Source organism: Maylandia zebra, linkage group LG1 (genome assembly GCF_041146795.1).
Source record: "Maylandia zebra isolate NMK-2024a linkage group LG1, Mzebra_GT3a, whole genome shotgun sequence".
Lineage (NCBI taxonomy): Eukaryota > Metazoa > Chordata > Actinopteri > Cichliformes > Cichlidae > Maylandia > Maylandia zebra.
The window spans coordinates 671,013-693,260 of record NC_135167.1 but is presented as its reverse complement, the minus strand read 5'-3'; the positions used below and the strand labels follow the sequence as shown (position 1 = coordinate 693,260).

Here is a 22,248-nt window from a genome sequence, read left to right as displayed (position 1 = left end):
CTGCAACAAAGGCAATGAGATTTGAAGATCAGTGGTTCTTCCTCGTTTAAAGGCTTTGTGTTGCTAATGTTTGTGGTTCTTCCAACGGTTCCTCCTGGATTCTCCTGGAGTCTCTGAGCAGTCCCTCAGTCTGTCAGCCCGAGTTTTATCCTAACACGCAGCCTGCAGGAGGTCCAGATGTTCTCGTGCAGCACCTCTGATGAGTTAGCTGAGTCTGTGCTCTGATGAAAAGGCTGGAGACAGGCGAGCAGCTCTAAGATGATACATCATCTCAGTGGCAGGAAGTGAATTATGAACTTCTCTAAATTTCTCAGCAGGAGATGTCTAAAGACATGACGTCGATTCAGATTTGTACTATCCAAAGTCCTTCAGGCCTTCACCTTCACAAAGACCTTCACCTTTCTTAAGAAGACCAAAGTTTAAATGCAGCATCTGAAAACTTCCTCATGTATACTGAGAAAGACTTTTCCAGTCACTCTGCTTCTCTGTGACATCACACTGTAATATTTTCATCGTGTGTACGGCATGTGTGAGGGGTCAAAAATCCTGCAGCTCTGATTTTACTGCAGGTGAATTAGCCATGTACACCAGAGAGGAGGGAGGAGGAGGGAGGATGAGGGGGGAGGAGTGAAGTAAAAAATGAGGACACACACGCTGAGATGATCCCCAACGCTGCTGGCTTGGGCTCGATTGTGACCCAGGATACTGAGATCAGTACGCACGCGTACACACTTATACCACGCTGCAGTACGAGGAGGCAGGGTCAAACACACCAGGTATGCAGGTGCTCTTTTAATTAGTAGAGCAAGCTGCAGATGAAGGATCAGCAGGGTGGAGAAGCTGGTTTGATCTGAGAGGAGAAAAAATACAAATTTTTTTCCAGTTTTTCAGGTTTCCACAGGACTCCAGAACTGAACTCCAAAATGCTTCAATGGGAAATACGGCTCACAAAGCAAAGCGTGGTAAAGTTATGATCTGATCCTCGATTGTGCGACGGCTCGATTTTAAAGTGCTGAATCTGCTGCACACAAAGAGTTTGCTTCCCCACATCCCATCCACAGGGTCATGTCCGTGTGCCCGTGGACCAAACGTTCGGAGTTTGGGTGCAATGAATCATTTCGTCCTCTTCTTTGGGTTTTACTCCCAAACTTCAGTCGAATGGTTGTTCGTGTCTCTTCATAAACTGAAACCGCTCAGCAGGGTCAGACAAAAACAGTGGGCTGGGTGGAAGTATTTCCTCTAAAGCAGGGGTGAAACTTAAGGCCAGAGGGCCAAAATTGGCCCGGCCAAGACTAATCCGGTCCACCAAGCAGGTTTGGAAAATGAGTAGGATGACATACATTTTTGGACTTTTAAATGCATTTAATAAGTTTTTTCAGCTTTTCTGGCTGATAAAGACGCCCCATGGTCTACACCACAGTGACTAAGTAACAGATCAACAATTAAAGGACAGAAAAGTCTTCTTCTGTCATTCGGACACATTTCTTTGTGTGTGTAGTTGAACTCCATCATGACAGAAAGAGGAGTTTCCCCCGTCCTCAGGATCAAAGCGGGGTGTGTGTGGCGCTCGATGAAAAACGGGTGGACGTCGCCGCCCTAATCAGTCTGTAAACACGCTGCAGACAGGAAACGCTCCTCCAGCTCGTCCCTTTCACAGCGACGGGAGCACAACTGTCTCTGTGCACCGACACCAAAGGCCTTTTCTTTTTCGTTCCTGGCTCCTTGTCTCAACACAAAGCATTAACCTCCTAGGACCTGGCGTCCACATATGTGGACATCACATTTTTGGTTATTTAGACCAAAATACTAAATTGTGCTCTACAAGGGCCTGATATCCACTTACGAGGACATTATACTGCTGCTGTTCTATCAAAATTTTAAACAAATATCCTCATATGTGGCTCTCATTTTTCTTAAAAACAAAAATAAGGTAAAAAAAAATCTGGTAATTCTTTGTTTTTACATTCATCGGGCCCCAATTAGCCAAAATATCAAAGAGAAATTAAAAATGCTGCTGTGGAAGAGTTCGGGTCTTAGGAGGTTAATGTGGTGAGGGTGGAACTTTAACCATCTTTTCCTGAAGCACGTCGAGCGGCTTTAATGCCTAAAACTGATCCAGCCGCACGTTTAGCCCGCTCTAGCCTCCTGACATGGAGTGTTGTCTCTCAGTGAACAATACCACCTAACGACACGGTAACGAGACACGGCTCGGGGAGCGCTGCTTCATGATGATCACGTCCTCTCCCTGCCTCACGTCTGTCCCTCCGCAGTCAGCAGAGCAGCCACGTTAATGAAGTTAATTGAATCCACGATCAATAATGCTTAATTATAGTGATTTGAAATGCACAGACAAATTGGTGGGATAGCCCTTCTGCACGTGCACTCAGGGTGCTGTAGTTCCTCTAGCTATGAGGCGTGTGGCCTCATAGCTGCTAGCAGTCTGGAGCAGCATTGGCGACAGCGTTCACCTGCATGGACGTCAGCTTGGGAGGTTTCACAGCTGACTATTGCCATGACGACAGCACAGCTGATAAAGCTGTGTAGCTAACGTGCTCTCGGTTCAGCGGTGATCTCAGAGCTTTTGCATTCCGAGTGGAAACGTGCACACAGCGAGTGTGGGAAGTTGCTTGGTATCTATTACCTGCCAGTCTGCTCTGATCTCTTTGGACAGCTCTGATCAAAAGATGTCATCCAGTCCACTCGACCCGGCTCGCCGGGGGAGCGTGCGTGCACGTGTGTGTGTGTTGCCGAGTAAATCACAGCGAGGCCTGGGTGTAAACAAAATGACAGGATCACTTTAAGGTTCTGTCAAGTAGGCAGGAGGCGATTATGATAACGCCCGCTCTGTTCCAATGCAAACGGACACACTTAAATTCAGCGGGCGTGGGATCGCACCCACGGCGGAGCTTGTTCTCCGCGTCCGCCGCTCTTCTTTAGTCCTCCTCGCCTCGCAGAAATAATGCCTTTCTCTGGTGCTCAGTAGAGCTCGACTTACAGGCTGGATGTAAACACACAGAATGACATCTTCCTGAATGTGGGCATGAAACAAAAGAAGTCCTTCGAATGAATCTGCGCGGCAAACGTGGATGTAAAGAGGCTGAAAGAAGTTCCACGGAGGCAATAAAAGGTGTAAAATGTGCCGAATTTGGGAGAAAAGAAAAACGGTGCGCAATAAAACTGGAAAACAGCTCTGCTCCGAGGCAATTTAGACTGCAAAACACAAACCATTAAGTTTGTGCATTATCTTTTAATTTAATCTTGAATGATTTATAATCCATCACGCAAGGCTTCAACCATATCCAATTATTCTCTGCTGCTTGATTGACAACAAATGTGATTTATTAAGCTAATAAAAAGTGACGTGCTCTGAAAATAACCAGCGAGACGGACACGCAAACACCTGAGAGATCGATACTCTGCACGTATGTGTGTGACTTTAAAGCCGTGCGAGAAAACCCTTTGAACAATCACGTATGCATCTCTTTACTTAAAAGAGAAATCCGTCTCCATCCAACGCGCTCGCTCTGCAGAAACGTCGGAAATCAAAATGTCAGCCGTGTGACGACTGATGGCTTTTCCTCACGCAGGCCGACTGATTATATTAGACTTTAATTCCTCCGTCCGCGGCTTACGTGTCATCTTAGTCTGCGCTTTATCTGCTAATGTTACGCTCAATCACTTGATATTAATGAAAAACAGAGAGCCAAGCAACGTGTGTGTGTGTGTGTGTGTGTGTGTGAGGAGGAGGGGGTTAACGGTCTACAGTTTACATGCATATCAATGTAGGAGTGTGCCATTAAGAAATATTAGCATGTTTACAGCATCACGCCGTGTACGGGCTCATTTAGTGAAGCCGACACACACACACACACACACACACACACACACACACACACACACACACACACACACACACACACACACACACACTGTGAAACAACAGAGATAATTTTAAATCTGACCAGGAAAGAAAATTACGCACATTACAGAATCGTACGTGTTCGTGACGTAGTGTGGAAAAAAAGGGGTTTGCTGGAGCTGACAGCCATCGACCTCCAGGCTGACACATGAGCCTGCAGTTCCTCTAATTCTCTGCAGAGGCAGCAGTGAGCAGGTCCTCATGTTAAAGCAGAAACATTTAGAGCCTGTTACAGAGACAGTGTGGTCAGTTTGCATTATTAGGGGCGTGGCCTCTCTGACTGACAGGCAGATGGTGACACAGGTGGCTGTTGCTCCTAGTCAGAGCGTTTATGCTGTTGGAGCTTTTGTAGCATTTTTAATGACATCATGTGACCAATAACATGGCTGCTGTGAGGTCACTGGACTAACAGACCATCCAAGAAGACGGAGCTCTAGTTTTAGGATTTTATGGCTAAGCTAGCAAGCATCAGGGGAAAGCTAAGCTCTTCACCCCAAAAACAAACGGAGGCTTCGCTACTAGGAGGTGACACCATGGTGGAAGGTCCATCTTTGATATGACAGACACAGGGTCATGCATGTGAATGTGTGCATGAGCGACAGGGCAGCGCATGATTAAACGTCATCCTAACGTTGAATTTACAGCTGATTTTCCAGCAGTTTGGTTTGTGCAGATAATGTGGGAGACTGATCTGGTCCCAGCTCGTTTCCCTGATCGTGACGGGTTCTGATGTTCTTCTGTTCTCCTGAGTTTAACTCCTCCAGCTCTGCAGGTGTCTGCAGATACAGTTCAGGTTCACGCTGTGCTCCTCTCCGAGCTGCAGACATGTTGACACATCATTGCTATGACTCAAAGCAACAAACAGGCGCCATGATTACGAACACTGATTATGTTTCAGCTCCAACATGTTTCCTTTAGAAAAGTCTGTGCTACACATTGTTCTACACATGAGTTCCTGACGCCATCGATACGGACTAAACAACATCTCCATCACTCACATCAGCTGTGCAACTCATTTTACTCTCACACGTCTGTCACACACGTGTCCCTGTGATTCAAAGGAAACTAAAGCCACCATGAGTCACCAGAAAGTGAGCTTCCTGTTCTCAGGCAGAAACCGAAGCATGGCTGCTGTATGTTTATGATCAGCTGAAATCAGACATCATCTTATTCTGAACTGTAAGTCATGCAAAGCTACCCCAGCAGAGAGCAGCTGGGGCCACGTTACAGTTGGTGGTGAGTCTCAGAGGAGGACGAACTGCTGAATCCGCTCGGATTTCTCAAGTTTCTCTCTGAATCTGCAGCTTTCCTCTGCAGGATGGAAACACATGGAGGCCGTCAAACTGAAACGATTTCACCTGCTGATCAGAACATCAACAGATCTGTTCACTGACACCTTCATCGTATGCAGCAATTAAAAAGAAACCTGAGCTGCGGCTTTAAAAACACGTTAGCATGTTGTTAACATCCCATGTGATGGATCTCCGGTCCACGCTGCCCCTCTTCATCAGTGTGTGTGTGTGAGGTTTCAGTTTCAAAGCGCTGTGTGTGTGCGTGTGTGTGTGTGTGTAGTTTCCAGCGTGGTGGTAAATACACAGACAGCCATGAATGATGTCAGGAAGCAGAGCGCCATTTTTAATCATGTAATGAGACCCCGAAGACCAGAAAACACCAGACCGAGTGCTTTAATGTCACACAGATGATGTCAGAGTGGGACCAGAGTGTGTGTGTGTGTGAGAGAGAGAGAGAGACAGACCAGGCTGCAGGTGAAGCAGTAACACACAGCTGTGAGAAATGGTGAGCTGGGCTTGACGTCCTCGTCTCTCCGTGACCACAAGTCTTCAGAAAACCATCTGTGGCTCACCTTCAGAGAGCTGACAGGAAGTTAGACTTCTGAACTGCGGAGCCTCTGTCTCTGAGTTAGCCCCATGTTAGCAACACAAGCTTTAACATTCAGAGTTACTGTTTCTATGGCTCGTGTTAAACAAAGACCTGACTTCAGAAATCTAGGTGAGGGACAGGGGAGCTGCCTAAGGTGTTCGGACCTGTTCCTGCAGAGCTCCATACGAATTAAACCGAGCACCACGTGAAAACAAAACGCCGTCTACGATGAACACATCCGCTCACGTGGAGGCCTCGGTCCAACGTTCCACTGTCAGGACGATGATCGCTCCTGCAGTCAGGTGATAATGTGACTGCAGGCTTCTCTGTCTGAACGTTGCTACCGTGGGATTACTTAATATCTGAAAAACAACTGACCTGCCACAGCCACGCCGATGTGTTTGTCATATATGCTTCCCCTCCCTTGAAATCCCTTCTCTTTCACCAAACCCTGCTGCTGTGGTGTCCTAAAAAGGAGAAAAGAGCTTTCACAGGCTCGTCCACATCGAACTGCACCTCGGGACACTGGGTCACATTTGTCCAGAGGATGCAGAGATTTTTAAATTTGCACCATCAGGAGACGATCTGTGCTCAAACTGAAGAAACGGCATCATTAATTTGGTGTCTGTGATGCTGATGAATGAGACGTTTCACTGAAAAGCTGGACTTCATTTACAGGAAAAAGACTGCTGTAAGTAGTTTTAATTTTATGCTTTGTGCTCTACCAAACAAAACCATCTCCTCCACGATGCTCATTAATTTTTATATACAAATATTTACATCCAGTGTGAAGTTATGAGGCCTTAAAGCCTCCAGATGCTCCGTAACTCCAATGTTTCTCCCGCTGGATGTCAGAGTAGACGATCGATCAGATTACTGCTGACAGATGTCACACAGAAGGAAAACAAGCGCCGTACCTGCCCTCTCATGTGGGTGGGTTTTAACCACCTTCAGCACCAGGTGGTCACATGTTGGTCATATGCTCCACCAAAACCTCTAAAGTTTGTGTATCTGTCAAACCAAATCAGTTTAACCCAAAATATGCTGTTGGTTTGGTCTGAATCTTCAGGGCTTGCTCGCCTTTAAGTCGCTGTAACCCCACAGCTTTAAGAGAAACCCCAACAACCCTTTGAGCACTCAGCAAGAGAAGGAAGCAAAAACTCTCTTTTAACAGGAAGAAAGAAACAGACGAGCAGGAAAACACAGAGACGCCAAAACAAAAGTGTGTGATTGGAGCTTAGTGTGGGAGTTTTTCTTGCGCACCTCCTCACCATAACAGATGATCTGATATCCTCGTGTCGGTGTTGTTCCCACATCATCATAATAAATGTTGTTCCAGGTTCAACATTGCAAGTGACCAATCACATTGTTGTGATGTACTTTTGCAAGCCAAGCCATTCATTCATTTATGAAATTCCAGTGTTGCAAGGACAATATGCATAATGCTTACCGTTTATTAAAGAACAGCATCCTGAAATGCAAAGAATTCAAATTGCTGGATCGGCGGACAGAGGTGGTTTCTCGCAAGTTAAGTAGATTTTATTTTTTACGGCGCTTTTTTCCGAAGTCGCAAAAGTATGACGTCACAACAATGCGATTGGTCACTTGCAATGTTGAACCTGGAACAACATTTATTATGATGATGTGGGAACAACACCGACACGAGGATATCAGATCGTGCTCACCATAACACCAATCCACACGTTAGTGAAACGAGCCCACGCGGGAAGCATCGTCGGTGGCGAGTCCACACACTCTGACCACAGTTTGTGATTCAAACAAGAAAACCTGACAGTGCCCAAGCGTGAAAAACCAAGTAACGCTTAGCTTCATCCATGCCGTGGACTGAGGACTGGACCGACACCAGCTCACCGCATACCCCCGGTTCAAGATGTGACAGGACCAGCGGTAATTTGAACTATATGATAAGAATTGTTCAGTAATTCCTGAGAAACATTCCTGGTTTGGGTTCAGTCCAGATTAGATTTTTTCAGTGTTCAGACAGAACCAGCCGCATGTGGAGACACCCAACGATTGATCAATAACTCAATGGCTGCTCGTTAATCAATCAAGTGTCCTTTGACTGGGTTGTGCTCATCTAAGTAAAGCAGAGCAGACTGTCATTTCTGTGTGTGTGGCGTTCACTGACACCGAGTAGCACCCAGGGCGAAGCTCGAGGCGAAATCATTCCTGGTGGAGTTACAGAAAGGCAGGAAGCAAAACGTTAAACACTGACTGAAGCTCGGCAACTGACATCCACCTCTGCCACTCGCTGCATTTCTACACGTGCTCTCTGGGCTTCCTGTGTGAGCGTGTGCCGCTCGGCTCTAACCCCGCCTCCCGGCCTCTGTCTGCAAGGTCACAGGAACCTCCCACAAACGTTCCAAACACGGGCGTTTTGCCTGAAGCCGATAAGATTTTATTGCACAAAGACAGGTTTGTGATTGCATATGAAGAAAATCTGCTGTAGGATTTTTACTGACACGTGTTCGCTGCTGAGCTAACATGAACCACGTCTGCCTGACTCGTGGCAGCAGGCTGGCGGGATCAGAAGGAAGGACTGACTGCAAGCAGAAAATCACACGCTGCTGTGCAGAGGGTTCACCTTGAGGCCACAAAGTCCCACCCATGACACAGCAGTACCTTCTCAGAGAGGTCACCTGCTGATGTGACCACTTCTTATAGAGCATTCACCTCTAGCTCAAACACAGTTCAAAATGTAATAAAACTGAAATACCTTTAAAAAAACTACGTGGCAGGACGCAGGCTTGTGCTTGAGTCAGAGTAGTGGGTGCGTCTGCGGTGGACGACCCTGTTGTTAAGGCGGCAGCTCGTTCCCGTCTCAGTGACGAGCCTCAGGCTCACTTACACAAAACCTCCCGATCTTCTACATCCACCTTTCTGAATGAAGGCCATCTTAGTTTGAGCTTCTACGGATGAAGATACAACAAATCATAACTTTAATTCTGAGTTATTGTCCAGCCCACTGTGAACATCTATTCACCCACTTTGTTACAGTCTGTTGACTTTACTCCACGAAACACTTTCAGTCAACCCAAAATCTCTTTCAGACACGAACACACCCCGGGGTTCCCGTCACACTGTGGAAACGCCGATCACAGACCTGACACGGACACGTCAGCTCCGACGGAAACAACACAAAGACCAGCAATTAGGGCTGAACGATATATCGCATTTGCGATAATATCGCGACATGATCAAGTGCAATTTTCTAACCGCAAAGGCTGCGATTATACTCTGGACATGTCTAAATTCATGGGCTGCATCCTCCTGAGGCCGCATTTGTAGACCGATTACGTCACAGCGACGCGCCGAAGGCTGTCCAAATGACTACCATATCCCAGAATTCATAGCGCGGCCCAGCCAAACTCCAGTTTCCAACAATGGCGGCCGCTACTAAGTTTTAAAATTACTCTTATTAATCTTTCTGGGTCACAAAATAAACTTTTAACATATTTTCAGGCGAGAAAGTAGCTGTGTAAACATCAAATATCTGCTCGGTTTATCAAGATATCCCATATTTGCAAAAGTGCTTCGACGTTTTCAGAGGCGTCTGCTACCCACCAGCTCGACAGCTAGCCGGGAGCTCGAGGGTTACTGATGCGGCCGAGAACGGCACAACTCCCGGCACATCATTTTCAGATCACCGCGGAGTTTCGCTGCTCGGGTTAAACGTAATATATAAGTCACTTAGACAACCTAAAAATGTTATTGTTGGGCTTTTTTCAGTGTTTTGTTTGTTCGTGAGTAAATCGGTTTGGCTGAGATTAAAGTTATTAGATTAGATAAAATAAAACTTTATTAATCCCCCGGGTGGGTTCCTCCTTGGTTTTCACACAGCTGACTAAACGTCAAACAGAAAACTTATTAAACAGAAGTATGAGACAGTCGAGAATTTACACCAGTGTCTGGTTATATTTTAGATAGCAAGAAGCAGACGGCCGAGTTTATTAAACTCCACCGAGACAGCGGTGACGCTAATCAGAACTAGACCGTCCAATTTCATGCCTTTAAACTTTAAAGGCGTGTTTGTGTGTGTGTTTATACAATTGCTATTATGTTTGCACTTTATGTGTAATGTTACTGACTGCAGAGATCAGTAAGATGTGTGTATTTTTTATTTATTAGTTTTATTTATTTAATATTATTTTGTAATTGAATGACTGTCTAGTAGTTCACAGATGTTGAAAAACTGAGTGTGGTAAAGCCACTGATTTTGTTTATGTATATTTCTGCAATCTGCACATTGTACTGACTTTCATTTTAATGTTTACACCAGGGTTCCTTGTCAGCACTTTATGCTCAGATGTTTGTAAGCTAAAAATAAACTATTGTGTATGTTCAAATATACTGTTGTGATTGAAGAAGTTAAATAAAAATGTCAGTCATCAATTCATGCATCACCTCATGTCATCATAACAGAGGTCTGTCTTCCAGGAAAGAACAGTTTAAAATTAATGTAATATAGTATTGGCCATACTATATGATGTATTGCTTGTCTTTGTTTAATAATACAGAAGACAAAGACCTTAAAAAATAATCGCATATCGCATCGCAATCGCAATATTGGGGCAAAAAATCGCAATTAGATTATTTTCCATAATCGTTCAGCCCTAGCCTAAAATCAGACTAATGTTTTCCTCTCAGGTCACACTGAGGGAAACGTTCACATTCAAACATTGAATGATTCGATTCATTTTCATTGTTACTGGTTTTCATGTGCACGGTGACGGAGTGACGTTTCCAGATGAGTGAGCCCACACGCTCAGGGAAAGGCTTCATGTCTGTCCCTAAACGTGCACAAAACACAAATCCGGACCTTCGATGTGACCTGCAGAGCCTGAACCATGAAATAACGGAAATAATCATTTTAGTTTGCATCATACTTGCTATGGTGGCAGGAACTGTTGCTTAAAGCTGTGAGTTGTTACTGAAACTGCACATCCACTGACTTTACTTCCTGTTAAACTTATTTTTATATTATTTTGTGCTTTTTGAATTTCCAGGGGGAATAAAAGCTAGTGAGGCTACTTCTGCGCTCACATTTGATGCGTGCTGAGTCAGGACTGCTGCACGGAGGATCCTCATTTCAGCAGATTCAAATTAGGAAGCGTCATCAGTGACAGCAGCTTGGCGGAGAGAGGGAAGCAAACCGCCATCTTTTACTTACACAGCTCTGATTTTAAGGCTGTATCACCCCTACACTGGTACAACAAGGTACACATAGTACTTACAGTAGCTTCCTCTAGCTTTAAAGTTCAGTATCAGAAAATAAATACAAATAGAAATGAGGTTGAATATTAACTGAATAGAAAAGCCTGCTATTGTACATGTACAACAAAACTGTGGGCGCTCCACGCCGTGTGTGTTGGAATAAATAACAGATCAGGTAAATGAAGCTAAAACTTTGAACACATTTGACAAATTCAGGTCTCTCAGGTTCAGGTGAGTTTCCTCCCACAGCCCGCAGGTGTGCATGTTTGGAAGCTTTTTGGCTGTTAAACAGTTAAAGAATAATTTGCACAGAAACGTCTGAAAGTGGACGCAAAGCGCCGTTTCTGCACGGGTCCTCTGAGTATGGCGGAGGTTGACGCTGAAAAGCGAAGGTTCTTGATTTTCTGGAAACCTAGCAGACTCAGAACCAAACGGCTCGTCTTCGGACGGCAGATGTGCTTCCAGATGTTCCGAGGTGATCTCGCTTCACGGTGGACGTTTCTGCTCTGCTGCCTGCAGATACAAACGGGCTCTGAGGATTTAACGAAGAACAAAACGAGCAGCAGACAGAAGACCTGCAGACGCAGACACCTTCACAGCGAATCCACATAAATCAACTGGGTCATGTGACTCCATCTTTAAATGCAAACATCATGTTTTTCTGAGCAGAGCGACTAACTCTCAGTTGGCTCTCTGAACCGGAGGTGACGGATGGATCTTCAGCACTCTGAGAGCACTCTCCATCCCTCCGTGAAGCCTTTTTAAACCCTTTCTCTGGTTTTTCCAGCCCATCTCCTCCTAATTAATAAGAGCAGGAGAGCCTGTTTTATCAGCATTCACTCACTCCACTCGTCTGAGGGAGGAGGAGGGGGGGTCACGCGAGAGCAGGAGGAATCTTAAAGAACTACTGAGCGATAGCAGTGATGAGGAGTCCTCCTCTTCCTCTCACCTTTTCTTTTTTACTCCTCTTTCCTGGACAAACCTGGGACCAAGCGGCAGCAGCAAGGGTCATATCTTTTTAATTATCTTTGCCGCCTTTGATTAATTATTCGCCGTGACAACAGCACGTCGGTAATGCTTTTCACCTGCCGCCGCTGACTGACGGCCCCTCTGTTGAACTCTAAAGCAAACAGCTGCTGCCATGATCGCCTAGCAACGGCCCGTGATGGATGAGGAGCAGAGACGGATGGCCACAATAAATCAGCACGTCTGCCTCGGTGCTATAGAAACCTGGGAGGAGAGGGAGCGACGGAGGGCAGGGGAGGAGGCGGCGCTCCAAAAAACACTGGAAGGAGCAGCGAGGAGGATCCACGGAGGCTACGTGCTGACTTCCTCTCTCACCGAAAACTCTCGCGGGGTTAGCGGTGAATCTACAGAAGCGGCCAGGAGGTGGCCGAGCCCACAGCCTGAACCTGGGGACCAATCAGAGCCTACAGAGACAGGACGCAAACAATACAGCCAGGCATCCAGGATTGGAAACACACACACTCAAATGGGCCTGCTGGTGCTTCTGTCCTCCCGCTCCAGAGTAGCTCAAGTCTGCAGTATCCATGTGACCGTGGCGATATACCCCAGTAACAAGTGAATCACCCACCAGTCAAAGCACTTTAGACTGACATTCACTTCAAGCTCTTTATCTAGCTCTCGTCCATTAGCAGCTTCACAGTCTCCAGCTAACCCACCCAGCTCGTGTTTGGACTGGAAGTCGGAGAACCCAGAGAACCGCCACGTGGAGAACATGCAGCCTAGCATTAGGTCGCAGTGTCCAATCACAATCGTGACTGCTGTGGTTGCTCACACCTTTAATCTCGCTCTTCCTGTAGTTCATATACACCCCCCCACCCCCGCGTGTCGGGTTACAGCTCTGCAGGGATCCAGTCTAAATAATGTAACAGTGATGAATGAGGGGCCAGATTCATATCCATCAACAGGCTCTTTTTAAGGAGCATCCATCTTCTTCCTGTAAGGCCTCCCTTTGAATCAGAGGACAGGCTCTGTGTGTGTGTGTTGGACACACACACACACACACACACACACACACACACACACACACACACACACACACACACACACAGAGGTTTACGTAGCTACAAGCTGTAATTATTCATGATGTTCAATAAGAACACAAGCACGTAAAACAGCGTTTAACGTTTCTGTTTCCTCTCTGATCACCACAAGAGGAATCAAACCCTCCTCCTCCTCTCCTGGAGGAGATCTCCGCCCTACTCTAACACACACACACACGAGGCCTGGCAAGGCCGTGTTTGATAAATGACACACGTCACTGTGTCAGGAGAGAAGGGCGGGTCTGTGATGTATGGAGCGGACGACGAGAGGGGGAAATCGACTGTTTGGCAGCGACACACCACTCGGCTCTCAGAGGCCTCCGAATACATGCAACACACACACACACACACACACACATACCTGTACACGGTCTCTGCAGGAAAATCACACTTTTGTGTTTTAAGCTGAAATCTAAGTTTGCATCATTTCAGAACCAGAGAAACACTTTGGACCCGACTGAATTTTACCCATGATGCACCCTGATTATTCACATGCAGATTTATGTGTGTCTGAAAGTAGCTGCTGATGCCACAGACCACGCTACCTTTAGTCAGCACCATCCAGTGCTGGCAGTCCAGGACGCAACTGTTCAGGTGTAATCCGGATAAAAATGATGCTTCCATGGAAAACGTCAAATGGTAAATGGCCTGTATTTGTATAGTGCTTTACTTAGTCCCAATGGACCCCAAAGCACTTTACACTACATTCAGTCATCCACACATTCACACACAGGTGATGGCAGCTACATTGTAGCCACAGCCACCCTGGGGCGCACTGACAGAGGCGAGGCTGCCGGACACTGGCGCCACCGGGCCCTCTGACCACCACCAGTAGGCAACGGGTGAAGTGTCTTGCCCAAGGACACAACAACCGAGACTGTCGGAGCCGGGGCTCGAACCGGCAACCTTCCAATTACAAGGCGAACTCCCAACTCTTGAGCCACGATTGCTCAAAGAGTCAATCTGCCCCAGGTACAGACTTTAAGGATTCAAGAAATCTGGATCATCTGTACTTTCAATGCCAGTGGCACCAAAACTAACAAAATGAATTATAAATTATAAAACCAAGCACACCATTGTTTTTCTTGTGACATTACCAATAAGTGTGATGTGTCACATGGCCCTCTTCCTATTGAAAAAACGAAAGTTGTATCCAAGATGGCCGACTTCTAAATGGCCACCATGGTCACCACCCATCTTGAGGAGTTTGCCCCCTCACATATACTAATGTGCCACAAACAGGACTTTAATATCACCAACCATTCCCATGTTATTATGGTGTATCCATATAAATGGCCCACCCTGTACAGTCATTATGTCTGCTATGTGGGTATCAAACTCAACTGCTGTGATCACATTTAAACTCTTACTTCATAACCTTGATTTTACCATACAGCTCACAGTTTGTGGTATCTTACATTTATCTATGAACTGTAAGTACAGAGCATCATAAATAAACTGACAAATGTATGAAAACAGTTATCATGTACAAAGTCGTTTGATACACTTCCAATTTTTATTTCATTTTTCCTGTTACGTAGTCTGGATCCAGTCCTCTGCTGGGATCAGGACTGATATTAATCCTGATCCTGCTGAAACGCAGAGAACAACTCCGACTGGATCCAGTTTGATCTTCTACGATCACATAATCCTGGTCTTCCTGTGAACGACCAGATTTCTGGATTTGGTTTCACTGGATTTGAACACTGGGCGCTGGATTTAGGGTTAGTGAATCCAAGGGTGACGAAAATATTCAAGACTAAAAGTCACATTTGACTTCTACAAACCGAGCATGGCCAACACGTCTGCAGTTTTTGTGAAGCTGGTTTTCCAGCATTCAGTTGAAGCCCAGCATCACGTGTGTGTGGGGTGGGGGGCTGCTGGTTGTATCAGGTGTTTATCTATGCAGCTGACTTTTTTTTCATTGACACAGAAGAAGAAGAAGAAGAAGAAGAAGAAGAAGAGTTCATTGAGAATTAAAGGTGGAGAAGCTGCTGGTGGATGTGGGCAGGCAGGCGGGGTAGGGGGGTATCAATCGCAGGCGGGGAGGGGGTGGGGGTATCAATCACAGTCCTGTTTGGCAACAGAGATGCTAGTATTTCAAATAAAACAGGCAAACGCAGACAAATGGCCTGAACACGGGGCTGTAACCTGAACCCAAACTCTGGCTTTGTCTCGCTTTTTTCCTGGCTCGCCGTCTTCCCCCTGCCTCTTTTCTCTCTGGCAGCCGAGGTGGCTGACATCTGCAGAGTGCATTTAAAGAGAAAAAAATGTGTCAGAGGAGTGTGATGCACTCTTTTGCACCCCCCCACACACACACACGGCCCCCCTTGCTCGGTTTCATTAGCTCACTGGCAGGGTGGCACTTCTCAAGCTCATTACTGAGGAAGGATTTATGGCGCGGCAGCCAGTGGCGGAGAAAAGGCATCTGTCAATAATTGCAGGGAGCAGCAACTCCCATCTCCACCAGCTTTGAAATCTCATTAGGTATGCAGTTATCAGGCATAAAGATCAAAAACATTACTCAGCTCCGACAGAAACCGACCAAGAAACATTAATTAGCAACAGGCCCTCACAGTAGAAAATAAAACAGCCTTCCTCCTCCTCGCCCCCTCCCTGCGTTCAGCATGGACGACTCTCTCTCTCTCACCTGCCTCCACTCACACACACACACACACACGCACACGCACGAACGCACACGCACGTACACACACAAACACACACACACACACACACACACGCACACACACACACACACACACACGCACACACACACACACAAACACACACACACACACGCACACACACACACACACACTCATCTGCTCCATGCAGATCGTTGTGTGTGGCGCTCTGAGCGTACAGTGGGGTTTTCTGGGATGTTGAATGGTTAAAAACTAAAAAAAAAAAAGAAGCAGAGCCCGAAGACAAACCCGCAAACAGGAAGTGATCAGCTACTCTGGACCAAAACTGGCCGTCTGTGAACGACCCAAGCTTCATCCTCAGAGAGGATGCGAAACACTGCGTGGTGGAGACACTGTCGGACAAAGAAACTGTATCCACAGCCTGGAATCACTCTTAAAGGGACGAAACTGGAATAACAATGATCGGACGTCCTCCACAGCTGCTGATCTGTTCTGGGACGAAATCTGAAAGAGTACAGATTTCTGTTTGATGGAGGATCAAAGCCCTCCAACAAGGTAAGAAAGTAAAACTCGCAGCAGGTTCACCTTTGCCCTCTGACCTGATTGCAGGTTAAAGCTCAATAAATTTGATATATTAATAAGTTTAAAGTTAAATAAAGTTCTGCTGCACTTTTCCTGCCTGCTTTCAGCTCAGTGCTGGCTCACAAACACGGCACTCAGATCAAAACTTTCAGAGGCTCTGATCTGTGTGTGTCTGTGGACTGAAGAGGAAGGCCCTGTCAGCCTGAGGAGGATGTCAGCTTAGGCTGGCCCTGATTACCAGACCTTCAGACGGGTCCTCGCTGCCGGCTCTCCTGCCTTTCATCACACTCACGCACGCACGCACACACAGACTGATGGCTGCCAGTCTCGTCTGGGTTAGGCCAAAGCCTCCGTGGGAAAGCGAAGGACACACACATTTCGCAGACATAAAGGGAACCCCCACTGAGGGTAAGAAGAAACCAGACCTGGAGCTGAGCCCAGATGACACTCAAAACAGACACACACACACACACACACACACACACACACACACACACACCTTGTCTCAACACTAACTCATCCTCCAACTGGGCCTCTCGTCTCTCGATGTGTCTCCTGAGCATGACAGGAAGTCTAACGGGCCGTAAAAATAAAGGCAGCAGTTGGAGAGGAACGGCCGAGCTTCTTAAAGAGACTCAAAGCATCATTCAGAGTTTGAGGGAAATGATGACGATGATTAGGAACCCTCTGTGATGAAGAGCGTGGGAGCAAAGAAAATCTCAAAGCAGGCTGTGTAGCTGTCTCAGTAATAATCTGTGAGACCAGTGTGTGTGTGTGTGTGTGTGTCACAGAAACCTTGTTTATCCTGAACACACACACCTGCCATTCTTCCCTCCGTCACGTCTTCTCTGTGTCGCTTCAAGAATGAAAACGATTTCCCTTTAAACACACACTGCTGATGTTTTAGCTGCTGTTGTTCTGACTCCCCCCCCCCCCCCCCCCCCCACACACACACACACACACCAGGGTGTTTGGAGAGGAAGAGGAGGTGAGCAGGGAGCAGACAGACAGAGGAGAGGGGGGAGAAGAAATGAGGAGGAGCGGATGCAGCCTTGTGAGCCAATTTAAGAAATAACTGCTGATGCATCAGCTATCGACTGTTTGAGCGCTCGTGATAACGCTCAAGGCGAAACTGGGAGCGAATGACAGCATCAACTGCCGGCAATAAAGTGCAGAGCGCCAGACCAAGGGAGGCTAATTGACAGCTGTCAACCTAATGGGAGCCGTGACGGAGGATTGTGAGAGAGAAGGAGAAGAAACACTGTTTAGAAACCATCAGCCACTTATCCTGGAGGAATGGGGGGGACCCCCCGTGACTGTCGTTTGTCTGCTCGCCGGCTTCTTCGTTCCTTTCTGCTTCCTCCCGCCTGTGCGCATAATCTGCTTTACAGTGTCAATGGCTTCCTGTCCGTCCTTGTGATCCAATATTTAACTACGGTACAATCACAGCATCCGCCAGCTTCAAACGCTTCATTAAGGGGCCGAGTTTAACCGCAGCGGGTCACAGACGACGGCCTTGGTGTTCCAGCCTCACGCTGAACGAGCTTCAGAGACCGTGGCGTATTCCGGTACACGTCTCTGACCTCACAGCTCATCTGACCTCATATATTTACTCCAGATAAAGATCAAATTTTAGGGCTACGTCTCTGAGTCTGAGAACCACAAAAACACCAAACCTGCTTTGCTTTGGGTCCTTCTCTTTGTGCACAACACATCATTTCCTTATTTTTCCGGAAATGTGCTTTTTATTTTTCAGGTAAACTTCTAAGTTCTCCGCCTGAAACTGATGGTGTCACGATGGTGACACTTCCTGTTTGGTTTCAGATGTGTCCTCTCAGCTGAGATCCACTCACATTCACCATAAGACAGACACTATCTCTGCCTTTAAGATTGAAACTTTCCTTTTTGCTAAAGCATATAGTTAGGGCTGGACCAGGTGACCCTGAATCCTCCCTTAGTTATGCTGCAATAGACGTAGGCTGCCGGGGGATTCCCATGATCCTTGTTCTGATGGATGTCTCTTTGCTTCCCATTTCTGATTGCCAGGTCTTTACTTTATAAACACCTTCAGGTGACTGTTGTTGAGATTTGAATCGAACGGTTTGTAGACGAGGTTACGTACGAGTGAGCGCCCTGCAGGCTGGGGAACCAATAATATCACAGCTTTAAGGAACCAATCACAGTGTGCGAGTCAAACAAATAATGACGTGGAAACATCGTAACGACTGTGAAACAGCGATCAAATGTCCATATGTAGCAGTTTGTAGCATTGTTACCGTGGTTACCGCCTGATTAGGGCAGGCCGGACGTGAAAAAGACCCTCAGATATCGAGTCACCAGAATAACGCTGGTTCGTGATCAGATCGTGTTTTCTTAAAAATCCTTTTACGGCCTTTTTTGAAGCTGCTGCAGATCGGCCATGTTGGAGCAGGCGGTGGAAGCCACTCCCACTTTAACTCTGTGACATCAGGAAAGTGCCGCTCGGCTGGAGACAGGCTTCCTTCCTCACATTGTTTTCTAAGACCTGCAAAAAACCAGCTCAACAGTTTGTGTTTGAGAACGCAACACTTTATTATTCTAACTGCTGCAGTCGTCCGCCGAGCCGTCGAGGACGCCGAACATCCGAGTCGTGGTATACGTCTGGCATTTTCAATTTTTTTGCTTAAAATCTAATTTTAACAAAGTCAAAAGAAGAAAACAGTCATCAGCGGTTCCAGAGATGAAGAGACCCGGAGCAGCTTCGTTTGAAGGGAAAACGTGCGTGTGGCCCGTGTTGGTTCACCGGCGACCGAACATGCAGCAGCTGAGCGCATGGGCACGAAAACGGCGCGGGGTTCTTCGTGAACATCGCCTTAACCCGAGGAAAAATGCCGACCTCTGATACCTGAGCGTCTTCAGCAGCCATGTGTGTGCGTCTGTGTGCGTGTGTGTGCTGTTCACTAACAGGTGAAATAAATCAGAGACGAGTGGCATGTTTCTACGACTAACCAGAGCTCAAAGATCATCTGACAAACCTTGACGTGACTTTTGGAGCTCAAAAAGTCTCTGAATCGTTTCTACTGAAAGACGTCGCACACCGAGGAAAGCGCCAACCTTCCCTCCGTTTGAGCCTCACAGTGATCAGCTCACCCATAACATCACGAGTCACATGATCTTCAGCCTCATCGTCACCTGATTTTACCGAATTATGATGAAAAGCTGCAGTTTGGAAGATAATCATTAAAACTTTAAACAAACTCAACCAGCTGAACTTTAACGATGGATCTCGTTACATCACGGAGACAATGACACACTCACGCACACACACTCCTATGAACTAAGACTTGTTGTCCTCACACGAGTGTGTGTGTGTGTGTGAGGACTTGTAATTCAAATGTAAGACGTGCAGGCGCCTCACTGATGATGGCGTTTTTTTGTTTGGGGATAAATAACGGCGCTGTGCTGTTTGATGGTGGAACTTCCTGTGTGAGAACAATGAAGTGTGACTTTGAAGCTTGGGGACAAAAGCCCGCTGATGTCACGAGCTCGGAAAAAATAAAGCCTCCTGCTCAGGACGGTCACCTCGAATGAACCCTCACCGGCGGCGGGGTGGACGGGAGGCAAACGAGGACGGCGTACGATCATGTTGATTAAATCCAGCGATGGTGGAGAGCTAATTGGCGAGCGTGACAATGTGCGGAGCTTGTCATCTCCAATCATTAGGCCTGTCACAGATCCATCAGCTGCTCGGCTAATTAGCACAACGCTAATGAAGCTGGCAAAACAACTCCTCTTAAGACAGCTGAGCGCGCTCCGTCACCACGGCAGGAAGCGTGTGTGTGTGTGTGTGTCGGGTGGTGAAGGGGAGAAGAAACGGGTCTAATGTTCAGAAGAGCTCAGCAGAGACTCAAAAATGTAAACGCCAAGAAAACGGCAAGGTTTGGTTACAAAGAGAAAATGTGAGTGAGAGAAGGAGCATCAGATTCACCTCCTCACTGTGAGGCCACGCCGCTAACTGCTGCGCCACCGCGCCGCCCTGGCCTGCAGGAACAATCCTCTGAACATCCTCACACTGACACGGAAACACACAAATGTGCTTTTAGATGAGAAACATGGCGTCCAGTAAAAACAGTCTGCGCATGTGGAGCGCGTGCTGTGAGCTTGCTGTGGCGTGCACGACCAAACTTTCACCTCAGACAAGCGTGTCCTGAGCACACGTGCTGCTCAGGGAACAGATCAGCGTCACGGCGGAACACGCCGAAGGAAAAGCAGGCTCCTCGGCCCAAAACTCCGATTCATCCTCCCAGAAATCTGTCACCACACGGCAACCAGTTTGACATCACCCTCTCAAACTCAATCTTCCAAAACCGCTCAGCTCGCAGCTGCAGGACGAGGAGAGGAGGAGAGGAGAGGAGGAGAAAAAATAGGACGTGGCTGCTAGTTTGAAATGAAGCTCCTCCTTCAGCAGGCACGTTTATTCTCAAGAAAGAAATCCATCGTTTAGCTTCTGCATCCATCCGCGGCTTTAACCCCTCCCGGCATGTCCATTACCCCCCCACCCCCCAGCACTGATTGACCATAAGAGCCTCTGATGAATGTGGCTGTCAGCGTTCAGACGATTGAATCAAATATGAAGCAAAGCCTCACATCTGTAACACCACAGTGTGTGTGCGCGCTCAGCAATCCTCCAGTTAAAGCCAAACACCAAAGGTTAAAGGTCATCGTAAAATGATCTGTGATTCAGCAAGATGTTAAGCTGAGCGCTAACAACAGAACGAGGTGAGCGCTGAAGTTTGTGAGGTCGACGTGACTTCAGCCTGTCTGGGGGGAGGAGGAGGAGGAGGAGATTATTGGGAATGAACAGATCAAAAGCCCGGTCGGGTGACGGGTGATCAATCAGGCGTCAAATCAAAGATGGCGACTGTCCATTAAGCTCTTTTCCAGCATCACTCCCTCCTCGCTCTGCAGCCCGTGAACTAATCTTTACTTGGGGAGAGAAGTCTTTCCCAGAAACTGAAAGAGGAGGGAAAGAAAACAGAGGTGGAAAAATCTGAGGGCCGGGAATGACCGGCCCCCGATTATCGAGGATAAATCGACGGCCGGAGGAACAACGAGAAACTCAGAAATATGACGACACTAAAAATGAGAAAAATGTTTTAAAAATCCATCAACTAAAAAGAACAAGATAAATCTGACTTTGTTTTCTGTCGGTTATTTGGTAATCCTCAAAAAACCCATTGGAGTCGGCAGACCCAAGGTGCTGGGTCCACACTGAGCCCGACCAAACCTTTTCCTAGAGCTCATACTGACCTTTGACCTCTGCTGGAAGCTGATGGTCACATGTGTGAAGAGCTGAAGGTTTATTCTGAAAATTCACTTCATCAAACATGCAGCCTACAGGTGTGTGTGTGTGTGTGTGTGTGTGTGTGTGTGTGTGTGTGTGTGTCAAAATAAAAATATTTTACTCAAAATAAACTCTCACACACTCCAAACACACGTTGGGTTAAAACGGTAAAAATCTGAAAAATAAATCCAGCTGTCTGTTTTTAACTAGAGATGCTGTGTGTGCGTGAGAGCGCGTGTGTGTGAGAGTGTGTGTGTATGACAGTGTGTGTGTTTGTGTTTGGAGTGTGTGTGTGAGAGAACGAGTGTGTGTGAGAGAGTGGGGAAATATTAATGAAAAGTAGCTGCTTAGCGGAGGGGGGCAAACAGCGGGGCTTACCTGCGGCGCGCCGCGGCGCTTGCTGCTTCCTCCGCGGCATGTCGGCTCAGGAGTCCGGCGGAGAGTCGCTCTGAGTCGGCGCTGATCCGAGGCAGCCCGGGGGCTCCGCGGAGCTCCGGCAATGTGCCCCCCCGCTGCTCTCAGGACTCCCGCATAGAGCGGGGAGGGTGCGTGGGGAGCGGGGGGGGGGGGGGGGGGCAAAAACTGCAGAAAGGAGAT

General features: G+C 47.2%; 1 protein-coding gene across 1 annotated transcript in view; it reads right to left on the bottom strand.

Moving 5' to 3' along the window:
* Positions 1–22,214, bottom strand: part of tshz3b (teashirt zinc finger homeobox 3b) — a 29,318-nt gene extending 7,104 nt beyond the window's left edge. The window contains exon 1 of the mRNA XM_004565672.3: positions 22,030–22,214. Coding sequence (XP_004565729.3) covers positions 22,030–22,069 — 40 coding nt within the window. The 5' untranslated portion in view covers positions 22,070–22,214. The remainder of the gene's footprint in view (positions 1–22,029) is intronic.
* Between the last annotated feature and the right edge of the window lie 34 nt (positions 22,215–22,248).